At 43.1% G+C, this 26,750-nt stretch overlaps 1 protein-coding gene and 1 pseudogene across 2 annotated transcripts; both read right to left on the bottom strand.

Moving 5' to 3' along the window:
• Window positions 1-361: 361 nt before the first annotated feature.
• Window positions 362-12,143, bottom strand: LOC111951586 (ras-related protein ORAB-1). 2 transcript variants are annotated; one of them, XM_023969753.2, is made up of 7 exons: window positions 11,700-12,143; window positions 11,490-11,558; window positions 3,023-3,095; window positions 2,597-2,692; window positions 1,288-1,383; window positions 986-1,117; window positions 362-720 (listed from the first exon to the last, which is right to left on the bottom strand). In XM_023969753.2, exons 2-7 carry the CDS (start codon window positions 11,501-11,503, stop codon window positions 523-525), a joined length of 609 nt encoding a protein of 202 aa, XP_023825521.1. In that variant the 5' UTR covers window positions 11,504-11,558; window positions 11,700-12,143; the 3' UTR covers window positions 362-522. The 2 variants fall into 2 exon arrangements, with proteins under 2 accessions (XP_023825521.1, XP_023825520.1); XM_023969752.2 differs by having other exon boundaries at window positions 11,490-11,898.
• A 6,109-nt stretch (window positions 12,144-18,252) lies between these two features.
• On the bottom strand, window positions 18,253-23,821 carry LOC111951701 (N(4)-(Beta-N-acetylglucosaminyl)-L-asparaginase-like; annotated as a pseudogene).
• Between the last annotated feature and the right edge of the window lie 2,929 nt (window positions 23,822-26,750).

Genomic DNA, 26,750 nt, shown 5'->3' with positions numbered 1-26,750 from the left:
AAAGACGGGGACAGAAAAATAGAAAACATAATTGAATTTGACCACAGACCAATCCCGAAATAGGAATGCAGTGAGATACACACACATTATTCTCATAACCCTGCACACAGAGGGGGGCGTTAACTGCGAGGGTGAGGGGGCAAACGAAATCAGTTGTCTCTGAGGTGGTCCGGGGAAGGGTGGGGGGGTAAAGCCTCTCCAGGAGGGGGCCAGTGAGGGACCTGTCCATCTGACTGCTAACAGATTGCCTAGACAGTACTACTAATCATCAATTACCAGGGCAATAAGGGAGGGGGGGAATTATTTATTTTCTTGGTAGTGCGYCTACAGTACAAATTCAGGCAACTTCATTTTGTTTTCCCTCTCGCACACACACAACTTCTTTCTATCAGACTTTCCCTCTCTCGGTTACAGTTAGGCTAGGAAGGTGGGACATGGTGGAAAATGGGGCCAGGTGGAGGGGGCTGACAGGCCAGAGGGGGGTGCTTGAGGTGGGGGTAGAGGTGTTGGTGGGGTTCTCTCTCAGCAGCAGCCCCCCGAGGCAGGTTTGACAGGCGTACTCTGGATCTTGACATTGGACTTCTCGTTGCCTCCGGTCGTGGCCCCGGGCCCCATCCTCTTCTTGATCTCAGCAGCCATGGTCATGAAGGCCTGCTCCACATTGGTGGCGCTCTTGGCACTCGTTTCCAAGAAGGGGATGCCCAGGGAGTCTGCAAACTCCTGCAGAGAAAGGAATGGCGAGAGAGGGTTAGGGGATCTGCTGCATTCATGACAGGACTGTAGACCATTACTGCTACTAATTTACTACTGGGTTGTAGAGACCTGACTGTGTCCAAAACCATTTGGAATGTTTGGGGGCCTCAACAAAATCTCAATTCAAAAGTTGGTAACCACAGCTCRACACCATTTTTTCTAAAAGTTCATTGGAAACATGCATTACTTCTGCTCCATCTGATAACCCATTGTCTTGGTTAAAAGCCCTTACCTTTGCTGTTGTGTAATCCACCACTTTCTTTGTGGTCAGGTCACACTTGTTCCCCACCAATAGCTTGTTGACATTTTCACTGGCATAGCGGTCGATTTCCTGTAGCCACTGCTTGACATTGTTGAAGGACTCCTAGAAGAAGAAAGAGAATGAAAACCAACATATCAGGGTAGGCAATATATTTGTGAAGTAAGTCTTTCAAAATACTAATTCACCTGCACTCCTGAATTTAAATTCTGAAAAAGAAGCCAGAAAGCCCAAACACAGTAGTTAAAGACTGACTGTGCTAGAGACAGACTGACCTGGTCTGTGACGTCGTAGACTACGATAATGCCGTGGGCTCCTCTGTAGTAGCTGGATGTGATCGTACGAAACCTCTCCTGCCCCGCCGTGTCCCACTGTCAGCGTCAATACACAGCAGAGATAGTCAGTCACTGTCATAAATACGGGACTGCCAAATAGATGCTGCCACACACACACACACTGCCAAATACAAGGTATCTGCAGGTTTCATCAAGTTGAATTTAAGACATTTTAAAGACCCTTTTAATGCAACTTGAAATGCAATTTAATAACAATTTGAGGTCTTCGTGCGCCACAAACCTGCTAATTTACCCATATTTTTAATGGCATTAACAGTGCTTTAATAAAGTAGTGCAATAGACTACTGAGATGGTATTCAAATATCTTGTTTAATCTAAGCAGGAATGCATGATTCAAGATATTTTGATGTGCACTGCAACCTAATCCAGCTATTGTCATGAATTTGACAATTAGGCCATTGTTGTTATAGTTTACTATTAAAATAGGACTCAATATTTGACTATTTTTTACAGACCACATTTCTTGTTGATGCCATAATTACACAAACACACACACACAAAAAACAGATGGTCATGCTTAGTTATGTTTCTAAAACAATAAATGTATTATTAGTAAAAAGTCATGTGGACTACGGTTCAATTTAATTTAATGACCTGTGAGTATTCTAACCAAAATATCAGACAAAAATATTTAGCTGCCACTAAGGTTACTTGGTAACAGGGCCACTTAAGTCACGTTTGCCTGTTAGAAAGTCACTAGTTGAGGCCAACAAGGTCTCTTTCTGCTAGCCGTGGGAGCAAACTCAAACATTGAAAAGCAACCTAGCTTGTGAACAAAATAAATGTAAATAGCCAAGAAACATTACAAAAAAGTCTCACTTTAGTAGACTTGAGTAAATTAGAACAACTTTTATGCCTGTGCCCATTGCTTCTAAAAACAATTCTTTCAGCACTCACAGTGCTGCTTCCTCGCACATTCACCAAATGTGACAAATAAGAACACACGCAAGCACCTCAAACAGATGAGGACATCTCTAAATCGATAAAATCACAATTTTATCGTCAACCATGTGTCTTAATAATGTAGGAGGCCTCTGCCTTGCGATATTTGATGAACAATCTAGAGTTAGGTTCTGTTTAGGAATGCCTACAATGGCATTTTTTCAGAAATTCCATGGTACAAATGTGGCCAGATGCAGAAAGGCATACTTGTTAGGTCCTTGTTAGTATAGCTTGGAGTTTCCCTTTCCATATTAGAAAAACAAAGATGTGGCGGGGAAACACTTACGATTTGAAGTTTAATGGTCTTTCCGTCTAATTCTATAGTTCGTATTTTGAAGTCTACTCCGATTGTGCTTATGTAGCTTTCTGTGTATGTGTCATCCTGTGGAGAGAGAGGAGAGGAGTCTGAAAAAGTACAAATCCTTAACCCTTTCATACATTTTCAGTCAAGAGAAAAAAGGAATCAAAAGTATGACCATTCACCACAAAAGGAGAGTAAACAAGATAAGTAAAATTAACATACATGAGTATTAATATACATGAGTATTAATATAGAAGTTGAATACTATTTACTTCAGGCAGTGCACTAATATGACATCATTATTAATATGACTGGTTCAGCCTATGAACAGCTAATGAGTGATTAGTGCGAGCAATTTATGAATGGCTATGAGACACTTATAGGACATGGATGAATCAATAGGACACTTACTGCAAATCGGAGTAGAAGACATGACTTTCCGACGCCAGAGTCACCGATCAGGAGCAGCTTGAATAAATAGTCACTGTGGAGAGAGGAGCAAAGTTTTTTTTTTTTTTTTTTTTTTTAACAGGTTTCCAGATTTTCCACAGTTTCAACGAAAGTACAGCCATGTCAAGCTTGGGACTCTAAACTCAGAAGACAGCATTAGCTTTAGGGCTGACCCCCATTTACTCGACTGGTCGCAAATATATATTTTTATTTCATGGCACGCCAGTCTGAGTCCCGCCCATCTCAGTGGACTAATCCATTGAAGAGGCAGCGGGGATGGCTCAGGCCATCACTCTTAAACAGGCATTGGCAATGTAAGACACGCTTGCCGTGAGAGTATTTGCCTTGGCACATCAAGCAATTTGATACAATTTATCAAATAAGTGAAATTTAATTCATTTCGAAATTGCATTGGTTTTCCATAAATGGCTAATGCTTTGGATCTGACACCATTTCAGGGAATATTCCTTTGGACTACAGTATGTTTGAAGATAATACGTCCTGGGAATAATTTAAATGTTGAGTCAAGAAGAAGGGAAGTGTGGCTAAGCTGCACAAGGCACATCTCTCGCCAGAATGCGCTCTCTCTCCAATTAGTGTGCATTCATTGTTTCATAACTTGATTGTGTGAACTGTTTGTCCTTTGATTGTTAGTGTCTATCAATTGCATATACAGTGCATTCAGAAAATATTCAAACCCCCTGACCTTTTTCCACTGTTACGTTACATTATGTACCGTTACGTTACGTTATTCTAAAATGGATTCGTTTTCCCCCCTCAATCTACACACAATACCCCATAATGACAAAGCAAAAACAGTTACTGTAATTTTAGCAAATTTATTAAAAATAAATAAAATATCACATTTACATAAGTATTCAGACCCTAATTCTCAATACTTTGTTGAAGCACCTTTGGCAGCGATTACAGCCGCAAGTCTTCTTGGGTATAACTCTACAAGCTTGGCACACCTGTATTTGGGGAGTTTCTCCAATTCTTCCTGGCAGATCCTCTCAAGCTCTGTCAGGTTGGATGGGGAGCATCGCTGCACAGCTATTTTCAGGTCTCTCCAGAGATGTTCGATTAGGTTCAAGTCCGGGCTCTGGCTGAGCCACTCAACGACATTCAGAGACTTGTCCCGAAGCCACTCCTGCATTGTCTTGGCTGTGTGCTTAGAGTCATTGTCCTGTTGGAAGGTGAACCTTTGGCCCAGTCTGAGCACTCTGAAGCAGGTTTTCATCAAGGATCGCTCTGTACTTTGGTCCGTTCATCTTTCCCTTGATCCTGACTAGTCTCCCAGTCCCTGCAGCTGAAAAACATCTCCACAGCATGATGCTGTCACCACCATGCTTCACCGTYGGGATGGTGCCAGGTTTCCTCCAGACGTGACGCTTGGCATTCATGCCAAAGAGTTCAATCTTGGTTTCATGGTCTGAGAGTCCTTTAGGTGCCTTTTGGCAAACTCCAAGCGGGCTGTCATGTGCCTTTTACTGAAGAGTGGCTTTCGTCTGACCACTCTACCGTAAAGGCCTGATTGGTGGAGTGCTGCAGAAATGGGAGAACCTTCCAGAAGGACAACCATCTCCACAGAGGAACTCTGGAGCTCTGTCAGAGTGACTTTGGGTTCTTGGTCACCTCCCTGACCAAGCCCCTTCTCCCCAGATTGTCCAGTTTGGCCGGGCGCCCAGCTCTAGGAAGAGTCTCGGTGGTTCCAAACTTCTTTCATTTAAAAATGACGGAGGCCAGTATTTTCTTGGGAACCTTCAATGCTGCAGACTTCCCCAGATCTGTGCCTCAACACAATCCTGTCTCGGAGCTCTACGGACAATTCCTTCGACCACATGGCTTGGTTTTTGCTCTGACATACACTGTCAACTGTGGGACCTTATATAGACAGGTGTGTGCGCCTTTCCAAATCAATGTCCAATCAATTAAATGTGCTACAGGTGGACTCCAATCATCTCAAGGATGATCAATGGAAACAGGATGCACCTGAGCACAATTTCAAGTCTCATAGCAAAAATGTTTATGTAAATAAGGTGTTCTTTTTTAATACATTTGCACACAAAAAAAGCTTTTCACTTTGTCATTATGGGGTAGTGTGTGTAGATTGATGAATATTTTTATTGAATCCATTTTAAAATAAGGCTGTAATGTAACAATGTGGAAAAAGACGAGGGGTCTTTTATACTTACTGGATCACCAGTAGTGATTGGGGTGGGGGGATCAATAGTTACATACCAGGATGTCATTTTTTACAATATATTTGATCATTTTTACAATATTTTTGCCCTAGTTGGCTGTACCTGAACCAAAACTCCAGTATTGGACGTTATTGGATATATATGATAACAACATCCTGAAGATTGATTCTCTACTAAAGTTTGACCAGTTTATTCGACTTGTAATAACTTTTTGAAGTTTTCGTCCGACGTTATGCGTCACTTGCACGAGCGTTTGGATATGTGTACTAAACGCGTTAGCTGCTTTTGTATTTGGACATAAATAAATTGACATTATCGAACAAAACAACAATTTATTGTCAAACTAGGATTCCTGGGAATGCATTCTGATGAAGATATTCAAAGGGAATATTTATGATGTCATTTCGTATTTCTGTTGACTCCAACATGGCGGAGAAATGTTATTTATATTTGAGCGCCGTCTCAGATTATTGCATGGTGTGCTTTTTCCGTAAAGTTTTTTTGAAATCTGACACAGCGGTTGCATTAAGAACAAGTGTATCTTTAATTATATGTAAATCATGTATCTTTCATCAAAGTGTATGATGAGTATTTCTGTTATTTGACGTGGCCCTCTGCAATTTCGAGGCATTTCTGAACATGGCACCAATGTAAAACTAAGATTTTGGATATAAATATGCACATTATCAAACAAAAAATAAATGTATTGTGTAACATGATGTCCTATGAGTGTCATCTGATGAAGATCAAAGGTTAGTGATAKATTTTATCTCTATTTCTGTGACTCCTATCTTTGGCTAGGAAAATGTCTGTGTTTTTTTTAACTTGGTGGTGATCTAACATAATCATATGTTGTGTTTTCGCTGTAAAGCATTTTTAAAATCGGACACGATGGGTAGATTAACAAGATGTTTATCTTTCATTAGCTGTATTGGACTTGTTAACGTGTGAAAGTTAAATATATTTCAAAAAAATATTTTTGAATTTCCCGCGCTGCCTTTTCAGCGGAATGTTGTTGGGGGGTTCCGCTAGCGGAACGTGTGTCCTAGAAAGGTTAACGAGCGGTTACAACAGAGCCATTGTTCAGAGTTTGCCAAAGCTCCCTGTAGTTCAACAGATCAGATTTCAGAGTGCTGCTAACCTTGGTCAGTTATGAGATACAAAACACAGACACACAGACATGACTAATTGGACCTCATGTCAAATATGCTTTTTTAGTTATTGGTACAAGCCTAACAGCATAGCAACCGCAGCTTACCAAACACTAATCGTGCAACAAAAAAATGAAAAAATAAATCAGCCTAACTTCTAAAACACCATTCCTTGCTCCATTTCTACTTGCTCAAATACACCAATTCCTGCTATGCTCATTTATATTAGCATCAACAGTCCATACATCCTGTCCAACTCCCAACCGTGTGAATTAGGCTACACTAATGCTTCCCTATCAAAATAGGTCAGACCAATAAATGAAAAAAAATCTCTCGCTAACTATAGGCTACAGCTATTGTTCACTCATGTTCACCTCTAACCAAGGCATTCACACACAGAGAGCTCTCGCCCTTTCAACCCCCTCCACTCTGTACGCTGTTTTTTATTTAACATGGGCTGTGCCATACAACCAGGCTACACAAAAAAAAGGTACGGAAACTCCTGTAAGCCGATTAAGCATTCCACAGCAAAGGGGAATGCAGCTGGACTTCAGATCCCCCTCCAGTCTCTCCAGTAGTACAGTCAAAGGAAGGAAGGAAGGTTCGGAAGAACTTAGGCAACGCTCTAGTCTGGTGTGATCTGACCCAGCCCCAAGGCTAAGAAGCTCTGATGCAGCCCTGTTTCCTGCCTCCCTGTCCCTTTCCTCTCCCATTGGAATGAATTCCAGTCATGCCCTCTTTGTTAAGCAGATGGTTGAGGATAATGACAGCTTCTATGAAAGGCTAGTAGTACCGCTGACTGGTCATGCAAGACAGAGAGGGAAAAGCCTACAGCAAAAACCTGTCCATCCCTCTCCTCTATCACAGTCAGTGTTTATGTTTTAAATCGGATTGAATGATACTTTGTATGCTGCAAACACATGACACCACCCACCATTATTTGACTTTCACATGACATTTGACTTTAAAACTCCTTTGAAAACACCCACACCTATAACACATGTAAACACACTACGTGGCATTCAATCACAAAATTCTACAAACGCCACAGAATCAAACACTGCAATTTTAGCATTCCTATCTCAGTCTCTCCTCGGGGAGGTCAGTCTAATAAGATGTGTCGAGGAAAAGCAGGGTTTAGATCAGACCAGAGGTTCCCTTCCTCACTACTACAGGGGTCAATGAGAGTCACAGTGTGTCAGCCAGGCCCTAACAGTCTGTGGATCAGAAGCTCAGCTCCAGCAGATGAGATAGGCTAGAGCTTCTGTTAGGGAAAGGATAGGCCTAATGAAAGCAAGTGATCTGCAAAAACACAAATGTACCCTGTTTTCTGCAGGCTAGAAACTGGGAACCCAAAGAAATATTTAGGCTAGTAACTGGGAACTCAGAGAAGCCCAAAAGACAGTTTTGTCTTGTTGACCAGGTGCATTTGAGTCCATGGAAGCAGTGTGGAAGGACTTCACACTGCAACAAAAGATGCCAAAGGAGGTGTAAGGGCTGGGGCCAATAGTGCGAGAGTGGAAATTACCTCTGCTAGGCAATGATCTCTCTCTGGTAGTTAGTTATTGTCATACCAAAGCAAAAGTGCTTGACAGTAAAAGGACAATTAGGCTAAACTGTAATGATTTACACAATGATGTAGGCTGGGGTAATTGTTGATGGATTAGCCAAGACAATACATAAGATAGGCCTATGGGATGTCCATTGTCCAGGTGTAAGTTCACGAGTAGAACTCCTAAAATAGTAAGCCAACAAGGTGAAGGTGGCGACGACAGACACGGCAGCTCGGCATCTAGGTCCTAAGCAACTTTGCAGTATTTTGTTTCTTTGTACGTCATTTCTTACATTAGTAGCTTCCAAGTATTTTACTCGCTAATGTTCAGTCCCTGGACAATAAAGTAGACGAGCTCAGGGCGAGGATCTCCTTCCAGAGAGACAAGGACTGTAACAAACTATGTTTCACGGAATCATGGCTCTCTCCGGATATAATGTCCCTGTCCCTAGAGCCAGCTGGGTTCTCAGTACATCGCACAAACAGGAATAAAAAACTCTCCAGAAAGAAGAAAGGCGGTGGTGTATGTTTCATGATTAACTACTCAGGATGTGATTGTGATAATGTTCAGGAACTCAAGTCCTTTTGTTCACCCGACCTAGAATATCTCAAATGTTGACCGTATTACCTCCCAAGAGAATTCTCTTCGGTTATAGTCACAGCCGTGTATATTCCCCCTCAAGCCAATACCACAATGACCCTCAAGGAACTACACTGGACTTTGTGCAAAATGGAAACCACATATCCTGAGGCCGCAATTATTGTGGCTGGGGATTTTAACAAAGCAAATTTGAGGAAAACGCTAACGAAGTTCTACCAACAAATTGCCTGTAGTACTTGCGCTACAAAAACATGAGCATTATTACTCTCCCTTCCGGGATGGCTACAAGGCCCTCCCCCGCCCTGCCGGCAAATCAAATCACTCCATCCAACTCCATTCTGCTCCTCCCTTCCTATAGGCAGAAACTCAAACAGGAAGTACCCGTGCTAAGGTCTATTCAACACTGGTCTGACCAATCAGAATCCATGCTTCAAGATTGTTTTGATCACGCGGACTGGGATATGTTCCGGGTTGTCTCTGAGAATAACACTGACGTATACACGGAAACAGTGACTGAGTTCATCAGGAAGTGTATAGGGGATGTTGTTTCCACTGTGACTATTAAATCCTACCCTTACCTGACACCCTAGACCCACTTCCATTTGTATACTGGCCCAATAGATCCACAGATTATGCAATCGCCATTACACTGCCCTATCCCATATGGACAAGAAGAATACCCATGTAAGAATGCTGTTCATTGACTACAGCTCAACCTCCAACACCACAGTACCCTCAAGCTCATCATTAAGCTCGAGCCGTGGGTCTGAACCCCGCCCTGTGCAACTGGGTCCTGGACTTCCTGATGGGACGCCCCCAGGTGGTGAAGGTAGGAAACAACACCTCCACTACACTGATCCTCAACACAGGGGCCCAACAAGGGTGTGTGATCAGCCCCCTCCTGTACTCCCTGTTCACCCATGACTACGTGGACATGCACGCCTCCAACTCAATCAAGTTTGCAGACGACACAACAGTACTAGGTCTGATTACCAACAATAACGAAACAGCCTACACGGAGGAGGTGAGGGCCCTGGTGGAGTGGTGCCAGGAAAATAACCTCTCCCTCAACGTCAACAAAATAAATAAACTGATCGTGGACTTCAGGAGACAATGGAGAGAGCACGCCCCTATTCACATTGACGGGACTGCAGCGGAGAAGGTGAAAAGCTTCAAGTTCCACAACAGCCTTCTTCACCACACTGAGGCGCAATAGTGCCTCTTCAACCTCAAGATGCTGAAGATATTTGTCATGGCCCCAGATTTTTACAGATGGACAACTGAGAGCATCCTGTCAGGCTGTATCACCGCCTGGCACTGCCCGCAAACTGCAGGGCTCTCCAGAGGGTGGTGCAGTCTGCCCAATGCATCACCTTGGGCACACTGCCTGCCCTCCAGGACACCTACAGCACCCGATGTCACAGGAAGGCCAAAAAGATCATCAAGGACATCAACCCCCCAAGCCACGGCCTGTTCACCCCGCTATCATCCAGAAGGCGAGGTCAGTACAGGTGCATCAAAGCTGGGACCAAGAGATTAAAAAACAGCTTCTATCTCAAGGCCATCAGACTGTTATATAGCCATCACTAGCCGGCTACCACCCGGTTACTCAACCCTGCACCTTAGAGGCTGCTGCCCTATGTACATAGACATGGAATCACTGGTCACTTTAATAATGTTTACATACTGTTTAACTCATTTCATATGTATATACTATATTCTGTTTTTTATTCAATGCCACTCAAGACATTGCTTGTCCTAATATTTATATATTTATTAATTCCATTATTTTACATGTGTGTATTGTTGTGAATTGTTACGATACTACTGCACTATTGGAGCTAGGAACACAAGCATTGCTACACCCGCAATAACATCTGCTAAATATGTGTATGTGACCCCCCAAAAATTATACTACACACAGTTTAAGAGTTAAAGAACAACTGAGTTACAATTAATAACATACCCCTTGAGGTTTCAAATAAATAACTGAAATGGCTATAAATGGAGGCAATAGTATAGTGTGCCTGTCAAAAAAAAGGAAGGAAAGGGCTACCCTTCAATGCAAAGTCATATGCACTAGATTGTGTCATCAGAACTTAATATTGTAAACACCATTTCAAATCAGATGTTCAGTCATGCCAGTGGGACTATTGAATATGAGAAATCAATCATTTAAACTGAGCTGAAATACAAAAGCTGTATCACAAAAGGGAAACGTATAGGCCTAAACTACAGTAATCAGGTACTTGCCAACCTGCATGGAGAGATGGTAGTAGTAGACAAACCATTACTTGCCAAACAACCCAATGAGTGTGTTGAAAGAGGCATGGCATATGGCAGGCATGCTCGTGACCTACACATGACTCTCAGGATGTAGAGGGGGGGTGGCACTGACTGTCCTCTTGCTTGTTTTCCGCTTGAGGGCAAAATTCACTGAATGTCATGGAAAAGGCAAGCTAGTTACATGAATTATTGACCACAAGCGCACAAAGGCTGCCGTAACGTTACACACTCGCATAATGACTTGCATGGCTAACGATAACCATAACATGTAACTTTAGCAGACGTGCGTTGTATTGTCAGACTACTAGTTACAATATGTTAAGTAAAAAAGAAACTAGTAACGTTAGTTACCAACCAAAGTAATGTTCCTTTTGACAACAGCACTTATCGTTAACTAACTGATGAACGTTAGGTAACGTTACGTAGTCTAGCTTGCTAGGTAACGTTAACTAGCTAGCTAAGATAGATGCTACTTAGCAACTAGCTAGCAAACTCACAACAACTGTCTGCAAACATAATTCACCTGTGCGAAACGTTATTATGCGCTAAATAAACAACACAGTGACAATAGTAGTTAACTAGCTTGCACTTCTTAGACAGTTGATCAGCTAACGATAGCTGGCTAGCTACTTACTATTCGGGATTCATCCTGGACTCGTCACAGTAAATCCCCTCTTCTTATAAAACGACACCCCCTTCCGCTCTGAAAAATCGAAATAAATACTTAGCTAGCTAATTCCTTCGATAAAAAAGTAGCTAGATAATTTAACTAGGTGACAGGGTACTCCTCCAAAAATAGGCTAGTTGTCTGAAACCCAAAATGGCTGCTAGTAACGTTACCAACCAGGAAATAGCAACTCCACAAGCAGAGAAGCCTTACAGAGAGTTGAGCGATTTTCGGAAATCGTAGTTTGTCCCTAAAGGGTCGTCAAATATTGACTACGTTCTGCCGTGAAGAATATGACTACAGTGCCCTACTGACAATGTAGGCAACTAGGCTGGTCGATGTTTCAACCGCTCGTTTGCCCCTTCTGCTTGTTGTCAAAGCTAAAAAGAGGTTACGTCATTAGTGAAACGTGGCAAAATGTTGGCATGAAATCCAGTCTGGACTGGATAAATAAATTGCTCTCCATATGGCTTAATCAGACTTAATCAAATCTAAATCAAGCCTGTCATTGTTTTATTAAAATAATTCTGAGATGAGCTCTAAAAAAAAACAACGGACAAATTGTTCCTCTTTGTCATTGCTTTCTCAAAATGTAAGACCATGATAGTGTTTTGAATGAGTAAATTAATAAAGACGACAACAACCACCACTGGGAGGGATACAATGTAATGGATGGCAAAATTAACTGAAGGCACAGTCCAGTTCCCTCATGAAATTGATCAGCCACATCAGATATCAACAAAGGTTAGCTCCTCGCCTCCTTCACTAAAGCTATTGGAGGAGAAGGTCAGAAGGGCGTGACATCTGGCTTTCTCATCCAATGGTTTTTGAGATGAGCGAGGACGCAAGTAAGTAATTATGATTATGCCAGTCACAGTTAGTCCATAACATGAACCGTGCATGTGAAAAGAGTTCAACATTTCACAGGCTAAAGCTAGAAACGTCCATACCATAGATTGGGGAGAAAAAAAGTGTCTGCTACATACCATTCTAACGTCATACCTGTGTGTAGGCCTACTTCAAAATATATTTTCAGACAGCACTATTAGACCCTTATATATAGTAAACATACAATAGTTGTATTATCTATTACTGATTATATCGATACAATTCAAGAAATCACTGATAATAATGACACTCTTTCTTTCACTGTGCATGTGTGTCACATTGTTCTGTGCCCTCTGTTGCTTTGGAATGTGGAAGCTGATTACTTGTTTCAAAAGAATAACTCCCCTGGTTCAAGAATGTGTAGGGAAACTCCATTGAAATGACAGAGGACGGGTTTCAATCTAGCGTTAGGGAGTCATGGATACAGAAAGACCCAAGCTGGTTTATTTGCAATTTAATGTATCTACAGTGCATTCGGAAAGTATTCAGACCCCTTGACTTTTCCACATTTTGTTACGTTACAGCCTTATTATAAAATGTATTAAATAAAAAATGTTCCTCATCACTCTACACACAATACCCCATAATGACAAAGCGAAAACAGGTTTTTAAAATGTTTGGCAAATTTATTGCAAAATTAAAAACAGAAATACTTCTTTACATAAGTATTCAGACCATTTGCAATGAGACTCGAAATTGAGCTGAGGTGAATCCTGTTTCCATTGATCATCCTTGAGATGTTTCTACAACTTGATAGGAGTCCACCTGTGTTAAAATTGATTGGACATGATTTGGAAAGGCATACACCTGTCTATATAATGTCCCACAGTTGACAATCAAATCAAATCAAATTTTATTTGTCACATACACATGGTTAGCAGATGTTAATGCGAGTGTAGCGAAATGCTTGTGCTTCTAGTTCCGACAATGCCAGTAATAACCAACAAGTAATCTAACCTAACAATTCCACAAACTACTACCTTATACACACAAGTGTAAAGGGATAAAGAATATGTACATAAAGATATATGAATGAGTGATGGTACAGAACGGCATAGGCAAGATGCAGTAGATGGTATAGAGTACAGTCTATACATATGAGATGAGTAATGTAGGGTATGTAAACATAAAGTGGCATAGTTTAAAGTGGCTAGTGATACATGTAACATAAAGATGGCAAGATGCAGTAGATGATATAGAGTACAGTATATACATATTGTCACGTTCCTGACCTGTTTTCCTTTGTTTTGTATTTGTTTTAGTTGGTCAGGGCGTGAGTTGGGTGGGTTGGTCTAGGTTTGATTTTCTATGTTGGGATTTTGTGTTCGGCCTGGTATGATTCTCAATCAGAGACAGCTGTCAATCGTTGTCCCTGATTGAGAATCATACTTAGGCAGCCTGGGTTTCACTTGTGTTTTGTGGTGTTTGTTCCTGTGTCAGCGTTTGGGCCACACAGGACTGTTTCGGGTTAGTCACGTTTGCTGGTTTTTGTATTTTGAAGTGTTTTGTTGTTTTTCATTAAATAATGAACACTTACCACTCTGCTTCTTGGTCCGATCCATGCTCCTCCTCGTCTGAGGAGGAGAACGACTACGACAGCCGTTACACATATACATATGAGATGAGTAATGTAGGGTATGTAAACATTATATTAAGTGGCATTGTTTAAAGTGGCTAGTGATACATTTTTACATAATTTCCATCAATCCCATTATTAAAGTGGCTGGAGTTGAGTCAGTATGTTGGCAGCGGCCACTAAATGTTAGTGGTGGCTGTTTAACATTCTGATGGCCTTGAGATAGAAGCTGTTTTTCAGTCTCTCGGTCCCTGCTTTGATGCACCTGTTACTGACCTCGCCTTCTGGATGATAACGGGGTGAACAGGCAGTGGCTCGGTGGTTGTTGTCCTTGATGATCTTTTTGGCCTTCCTTGACATTGGGTGGTGTAGGTGTCCTGATGGCAGGGAGTACAGGAGAGGGCTCAGAACGCACCCTTGTGGGCCCAGTGTTGAGGATCAGCGGGGTGGAGATGTTGTTACCTACCCTCACCACCTGGGGGCGGCCCGTCAGGAAGTCCAGGACCCAGTTGCACAGGGCGGGGTCGAGACCCGCCAGGTCTCGAGTTGATGACGAGTTTGGAGGGTACTATGGTGTTAATTTCTTTTAGTCGATGAACAGCATTCTCACATAGGTATTCCTCTTGTCCAGATGGGTTAGGGCAGTGTGCAGTGTGGTTGCATCGTCTGTGGACCTATTGGTCGGTAAGCAAATTGGAGTGGGTCTAGGGTGTCAGGTAGGGGTGGAGGTGATATGGTCCTTGACTAGCTCTCAAAGCACTTCATGATGACGGATGAGTGCTACGGGGCGAGGCGTTAGCTTAGTATCTTAGCTTTCTTGAACAGGAACAATGGTGGCCCTCTTGAAGCATGTGGGAACAGCAGACTGGGATAAGGATTGATTGAATATGTCCTTAAACACACCAGCCTCAAGAGGGCCACCATTGTTCCTGTTCCCAAGAAAGCTAAGGTAACTGAGCTAAACGACTACCGCCCCGTAGCACTCACTTCCGTCATCATGAAAGTGCATGTCAGGACATGTGCATGTCAAGTGCATGTCAGGACATGACCAGGAAGGGAAATGGCGGCGAGTAGTGCGGATGAAATGGAGGAAATCGAGAAAAAGTTGGTGAAGCAACAGCTGTGCTGGAATGAGAACAATATGGGTGCTACTTCGAGAACACAAACTCCTGCATCTTTCACAGCAAAGAGCGAGGGAGTCCCAGGGGATGACTGGAGGAGCAATGGTGGACCGGAAGCATTGTGTGATTCTCTTGGCACGAGTACAGTTGGTGAGAATGAGTGGACGATGGTGAAGAAGAGTGGAGTGAAAAGGGCTTAAGTTGGAAATGAACTGCAGTTTATGGTTAGAGTGCGATTCGCGAGCAAGGATATTTTTGGGTGACCCGTTTGCAGTCTCAAAGATGGTGAAGGACGAATTGGGTGAAGTGGAATCAGTTTGAATAACCAGGAGCAGTATGATGCTGATTTCATGTGTGTCGACAGCACAAAAGGAGAAAGCTCTGTGGCTCAATAAGATGTCGACGCATGATGTGGAAAGCTATGACTTTTAGAGTAGGGCACCGGTTAAAGGTGTCATCTCTGGTGTTTTGTTGGACATAGAGGCTGTGTGGTTTAGGGATAACATTCAAGGAGTGGTAGACGCACGTCGATTGAATCGAATGATAGAGAGAAGGAAGTCGTTCTCCCAACTTATGTAAAACTTGAGTACGTGAGATATGCGGATGATGGAGGTCGCAGTAGCTAGGATCAGGGCAATCCAGACGGTCTCCTATGTGGAGGCAGTGAAAATAGCTGAAGGACTGAGTAGAGAGGAGATGGAAGTGGATGTCCCATAGTCTGCAGTGAATGCAATGCAGAAGAAGGATCTCAACATACTAATAGTAAAGAAGGTGGACTTTGTTGCTTTTATAGCGCAAGTAGCCTCTATAATTCTTAAATGGAAGAAGTTTGGAAGCACCAAGCCTCTTCCTAGAGCTGTCCGCCCAGCCAAAACTGGGCAATCGGGTGAGAAGGGCCTTGGTCAGGGAGGTGACCAAGAACCCAATGGTCACTCTGACAGAGCTCCAGAGTTCCTCTGTGGAGATGGGAGAACCTTCCAGAAGGACAACCATCTCTGCAGCACTCCACCAATCAGGCCTTTATGGTAGAGTGGCCAGACGGAAGCCACTCCTCAGTAAAAGACACATGGCAGCCCGCTTGGAGTTTGCCAAAAGGCACCTAAAGGACTCTCAGACCATGAGAAACAAGATTCTCTGGTCTGATGAAACCAAGATTGAACTCTTTGGCCTGAATGCTAAGCATCACGTCTGGAGGAAACCTGACACCATCCCCACGGTGAAGCATGGTGGTGGCAGCATCATGCTGTGGGGATGTTTTTCAGTGGCAAGGACTGGGAGACTAGTCAGGATTGAGGGAAGGATGAATGGAGCAAAGTACAGAGAGATCCTTGATCAAAACCTGCTCCAGAGCGCTCAGGACCTCAGACCGGGGTGAAGGTTCACCTTCCAACAGGACAACGACCCTAAGCACACAGCCAAGACAACGCAGGAGTGGCTTCGGGACAAGTCTCTGAATGTCGTTGAGTGGCCCAGCCAGAGTCCGGACTTGAACCCGATCGAACATCTTTGGAGAGACCTGAAAATAGCTGTGCAGCAACGCTCCCTATCCAACCTGACAGAGCTTGAGAGGATCTGCAAAGAAGAATGGGAGAAACTCCCCAAATACAGGTGTGCCAAGCTTGTAGCATTATACCCAAGAAGACTCGAGGCTGTAATGGCTGCCAAAGTTGCTTCAACAAAGTACTGAGTAAAGGGTCTGAATACTTATGTAAATGTGATATTTATTTTTTTATTTTATTTTTATGCATTTGCAAAAATGTATAAAACCTTTTTGCTTTGTCATTATGGGGTATTGTGTGTGTAGATTGATGAGGGGGAAAAAAACTATTGAATACATTGTAGAATAAGGCTGTAATGTAACAAAATTTGAAAAAAATTAAGGGGTCTGAATACTTCCCGAATGCACTTTATATACAAATGACTACTCAATTTCTATAATATAGGTCTAAGAGTAGAAAAGACACCTTCGCGTTCAGGGTGATGAGTCCAACCTCAAAACACCTGTCTGGGGCAGTCCTCCTGAGGATGTCATCCAGGACAGCGTGACAGGCCTCATTGGATGATGACTCCTGAGGGAGAGACAGAGAGACAGAGAGTCAGTTGAGGTAAGGGGGTGGACAAGTTCCAGGCAGGCTAATGCTGTGTGAATTATAGATGGATAGATTTCATGGGGCAGTGGTGCTGCTCAAACATCTTAACCACAGGGCACATCAAACCTACACCTGACTCAGTATAAGGCTGACAAAGTAAAATGATTTATGGCTTGATCATTTGATAACACTGCCTGTTTCATCAGTTGAACAGCATGAAAGCTTGGGCAATGACACAGTCTTTTGTCACCATCACCTCTGGCTGACAAGAGAAGGACCCTTATGAATGTATAATCTAAAGCATATTTGAGCATGCAAAGAAAAAATAAATATATATATATAAATACCGGTCAAAGTTTTAGAACACCTACTCATTCAAGGGTTTTTCTTTATTTGTACTATTTTCTACATTGTAGAATAATAGTGAAGACATCAAAAATAAAGAAAAACCCTTGAATGAGTAGGTGTTCTAAAACTTTTGACAGGTAGGGTAGTTCACATACTGTACCTGCAGTGGCCCCCACGTGAAAAACAACAAGTCTGTTTTAATATTCACATCTCTTTCAATTCAACATGCGCTTCCTTTGCTCTTGTGTTTTCTTATTGATCATAAGATGCTAAACTGTGGAGTGTGGTGAATTGTCTATGAATACGTTTCCCTCAAGCGTACTGAAACAGAGACATGGTTGTGTGTAAAGGCGATAGTAGCCTGGTCAAAGAGAGATTGTTTCTAGGTTGTTGGAATAAGGCCAAAATTATTTGCCCCCTCCCCCCAACAATTCTACATTCACTTTTCTTGCCCCACTTGTCCATTGAATATTGTACTGGTTTGAAATAGACTGTTACATTAACATTACAATAATGTATTCAAACTTTACATACACCTTCAGTCTTTGTAGGATTAACAAACATACAGTAACATGAATGAATTATGTAGTATGTCACATAACACAACTTTCCAGGAAAGACTACMAAAACATTGAGGGGAAAAAGTTTATCAGTGTGTACAGTTCTTTGATTGAGTTAATTTTGGTAGCTGTAAACTTGCCATGTMTTCAGTGTATAGGCGACAGCCCGATAGGGGAGTCTTCCACCCTCCATGGTGATTTGAAGGGGGCACCTGAAGTAAAAACAACWGAAAAATAGGACAAGAGCAAATCCGCTGAATGATAATATTACAACCTGACCTCATACTGTAGCTACTATGGAAGTATCTCTAAATTCGGAAAATAAATAGTCAATGAATGTCTTTTAGGGTGTTTTCACCACAGGAGGTTCGTGGCACCTTAATTGGTGAGAACAGGCTCGTGGTAATGGCTGGAGCGGAATGCTATCAAATGCATCAAACACATGGTTTCCTTTTTTAGGACAATGTGAACGSAAAGCTCCTCAGGTTCGCTTGTCATTATTCCCAAACCACACACTAGACTACTGCAACACGGTTCCCCCTGCCATAAACCCTCACATTGGTGCCACAAAAAAAGAGAAGATGACGATGTGCCGGTTTGCGAAAAAAAAAAGTGTGCTGCTTTGGATATTGATTAGCGATTAGCGAAGGATGCACAGAAATTCCAAAATGTATGGAGTTTTTAGTTCAGATTATTTATTTGTAATATGTGATATATAGGCTAAGAGAGCTTCAAGGGGCACTAGCCCCAATTACAGCATTATTTATTCTGCAGTTATTCTAATGCTATTTATTGTTACCAATCAAATTTACATGTTAATAGTATCTTCTGGTTACAATTATTATGTGTCATATTTTAACTCAATGCAATCTATTGGCTTCCAACATGTAAGTAGATGTATCTAGCTGTCTGATAACGCATTCTAATTGAATGGCTTGTCCTGCACTTTGTAAAAACCCAGAGTGCATGTTGGAAAAATATATTGGTTCCTTTCTAAACATAGCAATGTGAATGCAAAGAGAACGCAGTCCACAAAGTAGTTGAAGTGAACTGGCAAAATAGTTGAGGCAGTGTGACTACAAAGAGAACTGGGTTCATGAAAAAAAAGTGCCCCTTTTTTTACCCCAGAGTTCACTTTAAAGAGAACTGATATTGGTTCCTTTAAAGAGGACTATATGTGAAAAGAGCCTTACATAATAAGGAAGAAAGAGCAAAACAGAAGACACCAATTTCCTCACCAACAGTTATGTTCCCCATGTTGTCTAACTGCCACTATGAGTCCTGTTGAGAAAGGGAAGATGAGAAGGTGTTAGACGTGAACTAATAAATACTTAAACTGCACTTTTAGACCTGGGTCCACAGATATATTGTACTGTACCAACATGCCTTGCAGGAATTGTCAGTAATCAAAATTATGGGAAAAAAAGGGAAATTGGGGTTATTTAACCGAGATGAGAAACATTCATATTGGAGATGGGGGAAATCAAGACTATTATAAGGTGATTCCAGATCAAAACAGTCGGTGTCAGGTCAGGGACTCATAAATTATATAATAGACAACCCAGACTAATGTGATTGTATGGATTAGGTCTCCCCTTAGAGGACCAAACAATTTACTGCACAAGTATCAGTCATACATTACCAGTCCTTTTCAGTTATGTTACAATAAAGGGAAGGAAAAGGGGGGTACTTAGTCAGTTGTACAACTGAATGCATTCAACTAAAATGTGTCTTCCGCATTTAACCCAACCCTTCTGCTACGTGTTCTACTGTCACTCAATGTTCTACAATGAGCAGGAAGATCATGATAAATAATACATTTAAAAAGCAAGTTTCAGTTCTCACCAAGTGTGTCATGTCCACTGACACTTTGCTTCTGTTCCAGCAAGTCCTGCAACTATGAGTTATAATTTTAGTTTATCAATATCTGTCATTTATATTTAAAATGGTTAGCCATGCCATTTTCCCCTATGGAGTATCGGTACCTAGTAATCCTTGGCTGACTGCACAAGCATCACAGCATGTTGTAATTGGACTCTATAGTAAAGCCTTGCTCCCTGGCGAAAGCTGCTGCTCCATCCCCAACCAGCAGACTATGGGGGCTCCTGTCCATCACCCTACAAGCCACCCGCACCAGAGCCCCAACACTGGAAATCATAGTTTCATACTGTACAGACAGTACATTTATCAATAGGTTATTTATTTTCAAAGATATCTCTTTCCCATGGCAGTGGTTTCAGCAGGTGGTTCTCTCACCATCGTAGTGCTGTGACTGCCCCAAACCTGCCGGCGATGCCCTCCATGATGGCAGCATCACACTCCCCCACTGTTAGGGAATCCTCCCCTCCCCACAATGTGATGCCCAGTCTCTGGGTCATCTTCAACCTCTGGAAGAAACACAAGAGTATCATAATGCTTCATTCTATAGCTAGAGGACTCCTCATTTTTTTTGCCTTAATCTGTTGTTGTCTAGTACTGTCTTTCTGCTAGCTAAGACCATCTACTTTAAATGCTGCCTGTCTTCCCAGTAGCCTACTTGGTGTGTGAACTGCTGACTGCTCATAACTTGCAGATGATTGTTGACACATCAACCAGGATTAAGGGGCAGGGCAGTTTGTGACTGTTGTGGTTTTGTTAATCAGTGTCAGCGGCGGTCTCGTCGTCAAAACTAAGACCGTCACCGAAACAAAGATGGTTCTGCTGAGTTATTCAAGGAAGGAAAAAGAGTAAAGCTTCACACCACTCTCTCACTTGAGTATCTTACCTAATTATTTTCAGATGATCTAATTTTGCTTTTTTGTATCTTTGGCAACTATATGTGTGTTTTTAACCCAGTTCGCCCCTCTCCCTGTAGGCTTTACAGACGCTCCCCACCCCTTGGCTGCAACCCTTCTAATTTAGTGTACCCTGCGCACACAACCCATGTGGAATTCCTGGTCTCCAGCAGCGCTTGGAGCTGCCGATCTGCGGTCAAGAACGCTGAGTTCATCTCAGCCTATGCTGCCCTTCAGTCCTTAGACTTTCTGGCCCTGACAGAGACATGTATCAACCCGGGGAACACTGCTACTCCAACTGCTCTCTCTTTATCTGACAACATGTTTTCTCGTAGTCCGAGACCACCTGGTCTTCACAGTGGTGGCACAGGGCTGCTCATAGAGATTCTCTCTTTTCTCCCTCACTCACCTGTCCATCTCCTCATTTGAATTCCATGCTGTCACTGTCACTTGTCGACTCAAGCTTAACATTGTTGTCATCTATCGCCCACCATAGAGAGTTCCTCAATGAGCTTGACACCTTAATAAGCTAATTTCCTACGATGGCTCACCGCTCTTCGTACTGGGCGACTTCAACCTCCCATCATCTGCCTTTGATTAATTTCTTTGCAACTCTTTTTCCCCCTCCTTGCCTCTTTTGACCTTTCCCAGTCCCCTCACACTCACAAGGCAGGCAAAATGCTTGACCACATCTTTATTAAAGGCTGTTCGCCCCTACCCAGATGGTTATGCGCAGTCGCAATCTTCACTCTCTTTCTCACACTACTCTCTCCTCTTCTATACTATCATCTCTCCCTTCTGCTGAATCGTTCTCTCTCCTGTCTCCTGATTCTGCCTCTTCGACCCTACTATCCCTTCTTTCCGCATCCTATGACTCTCACTGTCCCTTTTCCTCCTGGCTGGCTCCACCCTCCCCCTCCTGCATCCTTTCTCCCCCTCCTCTCTACCTTATCTTCCTCTGTATCTGCTGCTGAAGCTACTTTATCACTCTAAATTTCAAGCTTCTGCCTCTAACCCTAGGAAACTCTTTTCCACCTTCTCCTCCCTCCTTAATCCTCCCCCCCCCCCTTCTCCCTCTCTGCAGACAACTTTGTCAACCACTTTGAAATGAAGTTTGACGACATCCGCTCCTCATTCACTCAGCCTATTGAATCAACTGGCCCCACTCACACAGATCTACCTTACGCCTTAACCTCTTTCTCCCCTCTTTCTCCAGATGAAATCCTGCGAATAGTGAGGTCCGGTCGCTCAACAACCTGCCCGCTCGACCCCATCCCCTCCTCCCTTTCCAGACCATCTCTCGAGACCTTCTCCCATTCCTCATTTCCCTCATCAATTCATCCCTGACCACTGGCGGCGTCGCCTCTGACTTCAAAATGGCCCGAGTCGCTCCCCTCCTCAAGAAACCAACACTCGTCCCTGCTGATGTCAAAAACGACAAAAACTCCCTTCTTTCTTTTCTTTCCAAAGCACTTGAGCGTGCTGTCTCTGACCAACTCTCTCGCTATCTCTCTCAGAACGATCTTCTTGGCTCTAACCAGTCAGGCTTCTAGACGGGTCACTCAACCGAGACAGCTCTTCTCTGTGTCAAGGAGGCTCTCCGCACTGCCATAGCTGACTCTCTCTCCTCTGTTCTCATCCTCCTAGATCTATCCTCTGCCTTCAACACCATGAACCACCAGATCCTTCTCTCCACCCTCTCAGGGCTGGGTGTCTCAGGCTCTGCACACTTTAGGATTGCATCCTACCTGGCAGACCCATCCTACCAGGTGACGTGGAGAGGATTTGTGTCTGCACCACATACTCTCACATCTGGTGTCTCCCAGGGCTCAGTTCTAGGCCCTCTCCTCTTCTCTCTATACACCAAGTCACTCGCCTCTGTCATATCCTCACACTGTCTCTCCTGTCATTGCTATGCGGATGACAACTCAACTACTTTGATCCTTACCCCCTTCTGACACCCAGGTGGGGACACGCATCTCTCTGTGTGCCTAGTAGATATCTGGAGCTTAGATGTCGGCCCTCAAGCTCAACCTTTAAAAGACGGAGCTGCTTTTCCTCCCGAAGAAGGCTCGCCTGCTCCAAGACCTCTCCGTTGCAGTTGATAACTCCATGGTGTTCCCCTCCCAGAGTGCAAAGAACCTTGGCGTGACCCTGGGCAACACTCTGTCGCTCTTTGCAAACATCAAAGAAGTGACATGCTCCTGCAGGTTTATGTTCTACAACACCTGTAGAGTACGACACTACCTCACTGGAAGTGCCGCAGGTCCAAATCCAGGCACTTGTCAACTTCCGTCTGGACTCCTGCAACTTGCTGTTGGCTGGACTCCTGCAACTTGCTGTTGGCTGGACTCCTGCAACTTGCTGTTGGCTGGGCTCCCCGCTTGTGCTCACTCGCACTTGACTCTTTTTCCTCTTCCTACTTCTGACTTTGCTGATAGCTACTTTATAGAGGAAACATGTACTTACTATGACTGAGATATGTGGTTGTCTCACCTGGCTATCTTAAGATACTACTAACTGTAGGTCGCTCTGAATAAGTGTCTGATAAATTACTAAACATTTTTTTTTTTTTTTTTTAAATAGACATGCTGCTTTGCTTAACTGCAGTCGGTGGGTCACCCACTCCAACTCATGCCAACCTGCCATGGCATCCTCTACATTGTCCGTAGCATCTCGTCCAGCGGTAATCAGGCTGAGAGAATCCCCATGTCCATGTCCCTACAGCTGCCATGGATCCACTGTCTGAAGAACTACTGGCTATAGGAGGACAAAACACATGGTAGCTATATACCCAATCCATGTGCAAATTAAAGTCCCCACATCCAAGGTCTGGGTTAAACAAACTAGTAAATAAACAAACTAGTAGATGAACAATGCACTAGAACTTTCCTTTCACGAGTCATCCCCATTGGAAAAGCTGGACTGGTGAATGCAAGAGATCCCTATCTATGCATCTAGTGGGCAGAAATGAGAAAGGAAAAGCAGTGTTTGCAGAATACGGACATGACCCAGGATGAACCCCCCTTAACTTCACCACAACCAGTATATATATCAGACAGGGCTGGTGGGAGGAGCTTTAGGAGGACAGGCTCATTGTAATGGCTGGAATGGAATCAATGGAAGGGTATCAAACACAGCAAACTCTGTCCGTTCTTCCTATAGCTCATCCCACCAGCCTCCTCTGGTATCACTCTACATGGACACTATTTGCTGGAACCACGACTTGCAGCACTAGCCAATGAAAGTGATCCTCTTCCTCATCTCCTTCCTTTCAGTTTCTGGCAGACTACACAAATACATGGTGTATTACTGCCACCCACAGGCTCAGTATATCCCTACACAGTACACAGCAAACCCACAGTGCCCCAATCTCATCCTGGTCCACAGGATGAAATCCTTCCTCTGCTACCCTACATACTCCCTCACACCCATCGCAGATCCCTGAATAGAAAAATATTGTTGTCCCGTTTTCCCCTGCTCTCACTCTATCTGCCACTTCCATCAGACGCACTAACTGCATATAGACCAATCTGTAAAAAAATTCAAGATGAAAATCATAACAGCCATACTTCTTCTAATAGGAAGCATATGGAGCGGGGAGGACATTAGGAAACAGGGAGCATACCACATGAGACTGTAATCCCAACCCCAATCAGCAGAGGGAGTGATATGCACAATAACATTCCATAATGCCTGCCCTCTGCCAGGCTCCAGTCAGTGATCCGAGAAATGGGGACAGCTGCTGAACACAACACCCAAAGGAGAAGCTATCATTGGTAACACAAACATAGCACTGTTGATAAAAACAGCATTGCATGGATAGGGGCTACTGTGGGGGATAAAGATAATTCCATCCCCATCAAAAGGACTTAAAGGCTTTTCATTGCCACAGAGATCTACTTTACACTAGACCAGGCATTAGGTAAAGGCCTCTGCCTTTGTACTATATGGACATGCACAGCATTCACACCCTTGACCATAACACATACATTGTTCTGGTTCATGTACTATGGTCAAGGGTGTGAATGGGGTGTGTGTGAAGCATAAAGCTTATCATCCAGGTGTGTGATCATGACACAAAATAATATAGCTATGGTCCACTAGCTATAATCCTGCACACTGTGTGTCTGGAGAAACTGTTTTACTTTGTCTGCTCTTAGTTTGGTTCAGTTCCCCTTTGGGACAGAGTATCTTAGATGTCTGTGAGGGCTTGTGGGCTGAGAGCCAGGATCCTGTCCAGGCTGGTCCTACCATCCCAGTTCCCCTGCTAAGAGTGCAGTTATATGTAAGAATGCAGTGTCAGATTCTAAGCCGTGCCAGAACATTAAGGTAAAATATTGCGGATTAAATCCAAAGTGGCTCCTTCATCATGTACAATGTAATATACACTACCGTTCAAAAGTTTGGGGTCACTTAGAAATGTCCTTGTTTTTGATAGAAAAGCACATATTTTCTCCATTAAAACATAAAATTGATCAGAAATACAGAGTAGACATTGTTAATGTTGTAAATGACTATTGTAGATGGAAACGGCAGATTTTTAATGGAATATCTACGTAGGCGTACAGAGGCCCATTATCAGCAAACATCACTCCTGTGTTCCAATGGCACGTTGTGTTAGCTAATCCAAGTTTATAATTTTAAAGGCTAATTGAGTCATTAGAAACCCGTTTTGCAATTATGTTAGCAGCTGAAACTGTTCTGATTAAAGAAGGCAATAAAACTGGCCTCCCTTTGTAGAGAACAGTTGAGTACTCTGGAAGCATCAGCATTTGTTCGGGGTTCAATTACAGGCTCAAACATGGGCCAGAAACAAAGACTTTCTCTGAAACTCAGCAGTCTACTTCTTGTTATGAGAATGAAGGGACTAACTTGCCATGCGAGAATTCGCCAAGAGAATGGAAGACTCATAACAACGCTGTGTGACTAGTTACTCTCTGGTACACAGAAACAGAAAAGCATCAACTGGCTCTAACGCAGAAGAGAAAAGAGGAGTGGGAGAGCCGGGTGCACACACATATGGGCAAAGAGGAAACACAGTACAAGGTGTCCAGATGTCGTAGTTTTGAGAACAGATGCCTCACAAGTCCTCAACTGCATGCTTCAGCGAATAAAATCAGTTACCCGAGCAAAACACCAGTCAACATAACACATGAAGGGCGACTCCGGGGATGCTGGCATTTTTAAACATGATAAACTTGGTATAGTCCTAACACAGCGTGCCATTGGATGACCAGGAGTGTGGTTGCTGAATAATGGGCTCTGTACGCCTACGTAGATATTCCATTAAAAATCTGGCCGTTTCTCTACATATACGTCATTTACAACATTAACATGTCTACTCTGTATTTCCTGATCAATTTGATTAGTGTTTATAATGGAAAAAAAGTGCTTTCCTTTCAAAAACAAGGACATTTCTAAGTGACCCAACTTTTGAACAGTAGTGATTCCAGCCTGTTGCTCAGGAATACGCGAGGGAAGTTATCGTACCCCCAGGGGAAGGTGTACCAAACCAAAGTAGTGTATTGCTGTGCGTGGTGTAGGATTATTTGGTGATCCACAAAAGTCACCAGATGTACATCTCCTGCTGAAACTGAGGCTGTCATAAATATGGACCCTGAAACGGATGACAGTTTCTAATCAGGACCTAACCACATATCTTTGCGACTAATGATTTGCCAAAAATGTTATAATCAAATGTGATTGACTGATTAATGATGTCACGACCTCAAAGGAATCAGCTATGATCCACCACAAAAGTGGATCCCACACACACTCATATTTTGGGAACATAGAGATTACATATAATTTAGATTCTCAGATTCTAGTCTACACAGGTTTAGAGGTCACTCGGAGCAACACACTGGA

Source organism: Salvelinus sp. IW2-2015, linkage group LG25 (assembly GCF_002910315.2).
Source record: "Salvelinus sp. IW2-2015 linkage group LG25, ASM291031v2, whole genome shotgun sequence".
Taxonomy (NCBI): Eukaryota; Metazoa; Chordata; class Actinopteri; order Salmoniformes; family Salmonidae; genus Salvelinus; species Salvelinus sp. IW2-2015.
Note: the sequence above shows the minus strand (reverse complement) of the source record. Positions and strands in the feature narration are given on the sequence as shown.